Source organism: Mustela nigripes, chromosome 16 (genome assembly GCF_022355385.1).
Source record: "Mustela nigripes isolate SB6536 chromosome 16, MUSNIG.SB6536, whole genome shotgun sequence".
Classification (NCBI taxonomy): domain Eukaryota; kingdom Metazoa; phylum Chordata; class Mammalia; order Carnivora; family Mustelidae; genus Mustela; species Mustela nigripes.
Window position 1 is genome coordinate 33,543,003 of NC_081572.1, and position 8,933 is coordinate 33,551,935.

General features: G+C 36.0%; 1 protein-coding gene across 2 annotated transcripts in view; it reads right to left on the reverse strand.

Moving 5' to 3' along the window:
• Window positions 1-1,929: 1,929 nt before the first annotated feature.
• RNFT1 (ring finger protein, transmembrane 1) overlaps window positions 1,930-8,933 on the reverse strand; it is a 12,542-nt gene continuing 5,538 nt past the window's right edge. For both annotated transcript variants that reach the window (XM_059379207.1, XM_059379206.1), the window contains exons 5-9: window positions 8,305-8,458; window positions 7,533-7,691; window positions 6,562-6,627; window positions 3,362-3,463; window positions 1,930-2,835 (exon numbers count right to left, since the gene is read on the reverse strand). In XM_059379207.1, the coding sequence (XP_059235190.1) occupies window positions 2,701-2,835; window positions 3,362-3,463; window positions 6,562-6,627; window positions 7,533-7,691; window positions 8,305-8,458 (616 nt within the window). In that variant the 3' untranslated portion in view covers window positions 1,930-2,700. The remainder of the gene's footprint in view (window positions 2,836-3,361; window positions 3,464-6,561; window positions 6,628-7,532; window positions 7,692-8,304; window positions 8,459-8,933) is intronic.

Here is an 8,933-nt window from a genome sequence, read left to right on the forward strand (position 1 = left end):
TTTTTAAAGATTTTATTTATTGATTTGACAGACAGAGATCACAAGTAGGCAGAGAGGCAGGCTGAAAGAGAGAGAGGAAGAAGCAGGCTCCCCGCCGAGCAGAGAGCCCGATGTGGGACTCGATCCCAGGACCCTGGGATCGTGACCTAAGCTGAAGGCAGCGGCTTAACCCACTGAGCCACCCAGGCGCCCCTAGGAAGACTTTCTTGTGCTGACAGTCAACAGTTTGTTCAGCCATACTTGTTGACTACATTTGGTTATTAGATGTGTATGTTCTACATAATGTAGTGCATGAATGTTTTTAACTAATGGCTCAATATATCTAGTGTAAGATGGGTGTTTAGTGTAAGCCACTTAATTGAGGTAATTCACATTTGGATGAGTTACCTATAGAAGTTCTCAAACTGACTTTTCTTTTATATAACACATGGTTTTGGCTCTTGATGCTGATAGAAACAGTCTTTCAGAGGGTGGGATCTGGATTCACAGAATAAATGGATTTTTGAATCCCTGTTCCCATTTTGTAGTGTAAGTAGAGAAATGCTTCCAGTTCATCACTGTTGTTGGTGGATGACACAGCTCTCCTATTACATTCCCCCACACCTTTTAAATTCACATGTGAACTGCTTTCTTGTTTATTAAGAACAAAAACCCAACTGTCTATTATGGGCCTTTTTTATTAAATCATATTAAGAAAGAATACTATCCATATAGCCATAGGGTAAGAAGAGTAGGTATTATAATAGGGCTTACCCATGTAGTAAGATGCTACTCTTGTATTGGTAATAGGAAGTTAGCACAACTATCTTTCACACTCAAATTCTAATCCCAAACTGCCTTTCTCAGTCTTCTGCTGTAAACCTAAATAATCTTGGCTTCATCACAGTCAAGAAAGTGATTTAAGGTCAAGTAAGCTTGTTTCAGTATTTGCAACTGTTCTCAAAGTAGGTAATAGAGTAAAATATATCATCACTGATTAGTAACAGTGTACTTATAACTTGGCAATATTTATGTAGGAAAAATAGTTATAGGCTAATATTCTTTATTTATTTTTAAAATTTATTTATTTGACGGAGAGAGCCAGAGAGCACAGTGGGGGTAAACAGTAAAGAGAGCAGGAGAAGCAGGGTCCCCGCTGAGCAGGGAGCCTGACACAGGGCTCGATCCCAGGATTCTGGGATCATGACCTGAGCTGAAGGCATCCGTTTAACCTACTGAGCCACCCAGGTGCCCAGCTAATACTCTTGTCAGTTTGGATGGCTGTATAGGCATGGAAGTGACTTAATCTGTAGCTGGTTGGTCACTGTCCTTATTTATCCATATGCTGGTTTAGACTTTGTCTTAATACTATAAATTTGTGTTCTACCTCCCAGCTTTTCCTTTCCACTATCTTTTCCTTGTGTGCAAACTGATTAATGCTAATAGAGAAAATGGGTAGAAACTTCTACTCTAGATATAATCGGTCCTTCATAGTTTTTTTTTTTTAAGATTTTATTAATTTGACAGAGTACGCGCACAGCAGGGGGAGCAACAGGGAGAGGGAGAAGCACAGAGCCCCGATGTGGGGCTCATTCCTAGCACTCTGGGATCATGACCTGAGCTGAAGGCAGACGCTTAACAACTGAGCCACCCAGGTGCCCCAGTCCTTCAAACTTCTGTTAAAGATTTGATTCTGCCTTAAAGGTTTCATGGGGAGAGAGAAACTACCTCATTACCTTTTCTATCACCCTGTGTAAGAAGTACCTAGAGGCAAACAGACTACACTAAGGTGTCTCCTGGAAGCCTCTTGAGTGTAAGCTTTAATCTCTCAAGTAACAACTCAAGCATAAGATTCCAAAATTTTTTGGAGAAGGCTTTATAAGGGGAATCTTCTGTAGAATTTGAGTAGGTCCCATTTATCACACTATTCAAATCATCAGTGAAGCGAGCTGTTTGTAATCCATGTGATTATTTTAATAGTTACTTTAAGATAGTTCATGGCACTATACAAAAAGCAATATCATGTACATTAAAGCTGATGGCAGATTGTATGTATGAGGTCCACAAACAATGAATTTAAATCATCTGTTCTCATTTGATTGCTAAGCATATTAACAGAGAGCAATACAGTATTAAAATATATCATCCTCAGTAAATTAATCTTCACTTAGAAAATCTGATTGTGTACAGATAAAAAATAGCTTTTAGAACTTTCATTTAAAAATACAAACTTTATGAAAATTTTAAGAATTTTTAGAGTGGGAACTATAAAAGTCAATGCTAAAGAAAATTCTACATTCAGATAACCTGTATCTTAAAATATTATGAAAAATATTCTTTATTCTGAAAACAATGTCAGGAAAAGAATACCTGAGTTCCTCTAAAACCACTAGTTTTAGTTACCCAATTACCATTTTGATAACATTAATGAGAAAACATTCACAATTTAACACTGCAATCACCTGTCAAATAATTAGGACAGAATAAATCTTCCATATGCATTAGGCTGAACATTACTTATATATTTCTTAAAACATAAGGTTCTCTCTTTTAATCTTTTGATAAATTTGACTACACACTTAAATCTTACTATAATAACCTAAAACCGTTTGAAGCCATGTTCCTTAACTTCTAGTCCTGAAAACCCATTCGAATGTCTTTATCAATAGTCATTGTAACCAAACGAAATTAGTGTTTTGTGGCCTTCATAGTTTATACAACTTAATATATTTGAAGGTGGAATGAAGTGGCTCCATCTTTCCATTTGTTTATATGGTCTGAGATCACAGTTCGGCACAGTGGACACGTTTTCTCTCTGTTAAACCATAAGGTAATGCATTCTTCACAAAATATATGCTGTAAGGGAATTAAAATTAGACTTTATACTTGATAACATTTTAATTTAAAATCATCACATTGCAGAGAATCATACTCTATAGCTGAAAAGAATTTTGGAGAGCACCAGTCCCTTCATTTTACAAATAAGAAAACAAAGTACATTAAAAAACATAAAGCAGTGTCAGTAGTAGAGCCAATAGTATTCTTCTGACTATTCATTTAGTGACCTTTAATAAAATATATGCTATTCCTAGACGATAGCTTTAAGTATAATGACTTCACAGCTTAATAAAGTCTTTGAGAGTAACTGCCATAAAGTATAAGAAAGGGCCTTACATACATTCCTCTCCATACAAATCATTAGACCATAAGGGATAAGATTTAACTAATCTACCAAACCTCTGATTACAGGTAAGAAATTACTAGTATGTGGCCTGAATGCTACTTTAGGCTAAACACTGTAGATTTTTCCTTTCAACTAAATAAATATCACTTGTAACTCAGAGAAGGTACTGTATTTGGTATGCTTAAAAAATATACTTACCTGACAGATCAGCAGAATGGGTTTTTGAAATTCAGCTTGACATATTGAACAAATGTCATCCACATCTGAACACTGTCTCTTGCTGGCAGCCACTCCGTAACTCTAGGAAGAAAAAAGTTCTGTTCATCTACAAATCTTTTTCTTTCCTGTTACTCAAATACATAGGTGATGCTGTATTTCTCAAATCTCCCTGGAACTGGGCATTTGAAGACTCTCCTGAAGGGGGCAAACATTTCAAAACTGAACTTTGTATGCAGAACCATGTCTGGATGGACTACATGCATCCAGGTGAAATTAAATACATAATAGGATCTTGGAAGACTCTTAGATGTATTAATAATAATGATGAAAATGCTATAAATCCAACTGGTTTAAGAGATTAAGCCATCTGAAATATAACTATTAAAAAATCAATATTCATGTATTATGTGTATTACCAAATAGCCCACTTATTACCTATGGCACTGGTTCAAAACAGTCCATTCAAAGCTTGGCAGGCTGAATGTAACTCATGTAGAGATAGCTTTTAAAATAGATTTCTGTGCTCCACACTGGAGACTGACTCACTAGTTCCAGACATACAGGGATGTGACCCAGGAATCTAACTTTTGAAAGTTCTCTAAGTGAACTGAAAATGAAGAAGGTTTGGGGACCACTGAAGAGTGTCCTTTTACTAAATCTAAAAATAAGTTGACGGTCATCCTTAATTACCACTAAAGTTAGAGAAGATTTACTACTAGGAAAAAAATTAAATTTTACAAAAGAACTGGAATTGCAAAATGTTGCGGGGCAGAGTTATACTGTCAAAACAGACTGAATGATAACACTATTCTTTGAATTTCCTTTTCTCCTAAAGTCCTTAACGTTTTTGATCTCTTTAAAACCTTAATAACTTCCTCACCAAACTGAGTAGAATATAGTCATTAACTAGACAGGACAAAATGTTGCCAATAAGATCACCTTTTTGTAGAAATAATGAGGAAAAGGTGGCTGAAGAGAGTTAAGAATAACCAAGTTCAGTCATGGTAATGAGAGCAAAGCATGACCTGACTCAACCTGAGGCTATGATCTAAACTTATGTTACGGGGCGCCTGGGTGGCTCAGTGGATTAAGCCGCTGCCTTCGGCTCAGGTCATGATCTTAGGGTCCTGGGATCGAGTCCCGCATCGGGCTCTCTGCTCAGCAGGGAGCCTGCTTCCCTCTCTCTCTCTCTCTGGCTGCCTCTCTGTCTACTTGTGATTTCTCTCTGTCAAATAAATAAATAAATCTTTAAAAAATAAATAAATAAACTTATGTTACTAAATACTGTGAGTTAATAAAATCAAACAAAGACTCAAAGAATAAAAATATTTAAAAATAGGATTTTTTTTTTTTTAGTCTGGTCATATTAAAGATTCCAGAAACAAACTGGAACACTGATGAATGATCCTGATGCCGATTTCCCTTCATTAAAGTGTCATTTAGCAGAGTGCACTGCAGATACATAAGCATAAGCTGACAAACTTTTAAAATAGCACTCCTGGGAAGCCTGGGTGTCAGTCAGTTAATCATCAGACTTGGTTTTGGGTCAGGTTGTGATCTCAGGGCTGCAGAGATAGGGCCTGCCTTGGGGGGCTTGAGCACAGTCTACTTGAGAGTTTCTCTCTCTCCCTCTCCCCCTGCACCTCCCATTTCCTCTCTTTCTCTCTCAAACAAATAAATAAACCTTAAAAAAAAGCACTCCTGTCTGGTATTTTGCAGACTCCCTTTAGGTGAAGACTTATTTTGATGGTGGTTGCCATTTCCCTGGCAAAGTTAAGGATTGTGTAGATGCATGCATTCATGAGAGACTCAAGAGTGAATCAAAGAGTATCAAAGACTGATTTCTCTTTATGCCTCACAGGGAGTGACTATCAAAGTATTTCAGCACAAGCCTTACTAAATTATAGTAAAATGGTTGATACTCATATAATCAATTCAATAAACTTCATCTAAGCAGAACTCTCAATTTTAATACACCTATCTGAAGAATGAAGTCTGAATAGGATGCAGCAAAACTTATTAGTAGCTCTAGGGGCATGTGGCTGGCTCAGCTGGTGGTAGAGTATGTGAATCTTCATCTTGAGCTTGGGAGTTCAAGCCCCACACTGGGCATAGAGCTTGCTTTAAAAAAAATAAGATTACTAGCTCTGTCTAGCCAAAAACTGTCCATATCTGAGTACTGATAACCTTTGAGACTACGAAATAGCAAATGAGCCTTTCTCTGCAACGTATAACATCAGTGGAATCACATAATAATCAAGTTTATAACTGACACTAGAGTTTCCATATATTGTTAAACTCCACATTATGAACTTACTGGTATATATAGAATTGACTTGGGGAAATTTTTCCAGTAAGAAGATTTGAAAGGACATTTTTGGTAATGAGCTTTTCTTGTATACACAATAAATTATAATGAGAGCATTACAGGAGCTAAAGAGTTAATGGAAGTATACAAAGCCACCATTTGTGAAAAAAATGTTTTTTAATTTAAAAATTTTTTAAAAATAATTTTAAAATGTTAAAATTTATTTTAAAATTTCAAAAAAAGATTTATATATTTATGTATTTTTAGAGAGCATGTGTGAGAAGGGTGCTGAGGGAGGAGGGACAAGGGGAGAGGGAGAGAATCCCAAGCAGACCTCCTGCTGAGTACAGAGCCAAACTCAGGGCTTGATTTCATGACCTGGCTGAAACCAAGAGTTGGATGCTCAACCGACTGAGCCACCCAGGCACCCCATGTGAATTTTCCAAAAAGGAACCATAAAAGTTCATGACAAGATCCTTAAGGGAATGTATATAAACCCTTATGTCAAGTGATCTGAAGTGGTACATTCAAAAATATAAGCATCACATCAACTATCAGGTGGTTGTCAACATTCAAGTCAAGAAACTTATCACAGAAATAAAACTGAAATTATTACCATATCTCTATGTGCCAAAGTACTAAAAAAGCACGTAATTATGAAATCCACACATTTTTTAAGAAGCAAGCTCTATGCCCAATGTCAGACGTGAATTCACTACCCAAAATCAAGAATCACATGCTCTACCGACTGAGCCAACCAGGTGTCCTATCAATCCATACTTGTAACATTTATAAACTAAAACATTTTTATAATGAAGAAAGGTTAAAAAAAAAAAGGTGTTTTTTTCTTTAACTGATAAAAAGTACTTACTGGTCGTTTAAAAAATATTCGCAAAACCCGTCGGAAAGTTCTCAGATGTCCAAAAAAGTCCAAAAGCTGGAAAAGGAAATAAGAGAAAATTCTTGAATTCAAAGAACCCTGTCTGTTAAACCCAGAGATCAAAGCTAAATTCCCATAATCTCAAATACTGATATTAATGTAATGCTCATTGCATATTCATTTCATTCTAAATATATTTAAAATTCAGTTATGTAATATCTTATCAATGTATAGGTTTAAGCCAACATTTTTTTCCCCCAAGACTTTGAGAGGGAGGGAGGGAGAGAGAGAACGAGTAGGTGGGAGGAACAGGGGGAGAGAGAGAAGCAGACCCCTGGCTGAGCAGGGAGCCCGATGCGGGGCTTGATCGCAGGACCAGTGATCATGACCTGAGCCAAAGGCAGTTGCTTAACCAAATAAGCCACCCAGGCACCCCTGTACTGAAGATTTTTTGAAGTTTCATATTAATTTGAGGGCAACCGGACATTATACCAGTTCAATAATTTTGTGTATGGACAGATACTAACTACTTTTGGGGATGGGTATGTTCTACTCTACCCATGCTATGTGGAGGTCCACTCCCCCAATTAAATCTGAGAACTACTGGATTAAGATAAAGATAAATAATTCCATTTTTTTTTTAAAGTAGATACAGAACCTGCCATTACTTCAAACTAGTGATATAAGCTATAAAACAGTTAAAGACAAAAGCAATAGTATGTAAAATCTGTAATCATCACATGAATCATTATACAATGAGAAGATTTATAACATTACCTACTTTTATTTATTTATTTAAGATTTTATTTATTTATTTGGTGGCAGGGGAGAGCACAAGCAGGGGAAGGAGCAGAGGGAGAGGGAGAAGCAGACTTCCCTGCTGAGCAGGGAGCCTGACGTGGGGCTTGATCCCAGGACCTGGGATCATGACCTGAGCCACCCGGATGCCCCATGTTACCTACTTTTAGTATGAGGTAGAGTAAAGCCAGCAATATCCCAAGACTCCGTCTGGTTACATTACCAAACTCCCCATAGCTTATAAGGTAACGAAACCAAACTGGTATGGGAACAAAAGTTCGGTAATACTGACATGATTCTTCTAAAAGCATGTACCAGTAACCCTAAAAAGGAAAGGAAAGAAAAAAACAGCTACACAAGCTACTTATACATAGCATAAATATTTCATACTGGACTGAAATAATCACGAGTACTGGACACAATATACAAATCTTCATAATGATAATGGTTATGATTGGCAACCTCGTTCTCATAATTATTGAGTGATTTGTTTCTAAAGAATTTCTAAAGAATGACATAGTGAAAATTTTTTACGTATACTATTAAGTAAAATTTACATTTTTGCTGATTACACAAATTTATATTTAAGTTTTTACTGAATATGAGAAAAACACTGAATACAGTCAGTTATCAGTTATTAATTGATAAAGCCCTGGAGGAGAACAGAAGTACAAATCTAAATTTTGTTTTTCTATGTGTGATGTGGAGATTGATTTTTAGATTATTCTGAAGCAAATATAATTCTGATTTTATTGGACTAGATTGATATTTGGGTTCAAGATTTGAGCAAATGGTTGCCAGTCTGAAGTAATACAGATAATTTAAATTAGATTATTTAGGAAACTGAAAAGTTATGAAAAAGTCATTTCAACAAAGACTAAATAGCATTGGTGTGGTTTGCTAACATTTTCTCAATAAGCCATGTTAGTTTCTTACCTTGGATTTAAAAGGCATGATGAAAGAAGGCATCAGCAAAATAAGGCATTTTAAGCCCATGAAAAGGAATTTCAGAATGAAGTCTGTAATTCCAACAATCCAAAGTACTTCCCAGAAGCTTGAATTGTCCAAGGTAGGATTTAAGAAAATTAAGCTACCAAAAGAAAAACATCAACACTTAACCAAAGCAACATACAAAGGTCAAGTTTTGATAGGGGTTTTAAATTTGCTACCAAATATTTTACTTTAATTTGATGTGTAAAAAATGTGAGTTTGGCAAGATGTCAGAGTTCATGTAAATAGAGTAGAAAATCATTTTGCTTAAAGAGACTTTTCAAATGTTTACATTTCAAATGTTTCCTCCATAGAATAAAGAAAAAGTCTTCCTAGCATGTTGGAAAGCTAGCCTGTAATCTAAAAAATTCACTAAACACTAGATATCTGCTATTGTCTTCTCAACCAATCCCAATCAAGGGTCCATTCCCTCCTTTCCACTGAATTGCTTTAGCCAAGATCACCAATTCCTTCTGTCTTGCTAAACTCAAAGCCCACTTCTCATTTTCCACCTTCCCTCTCTGAATTACTTCTTCCCAGACTTCTTTTTTTTTTTTTTTTTTTTTTTTTTTTTT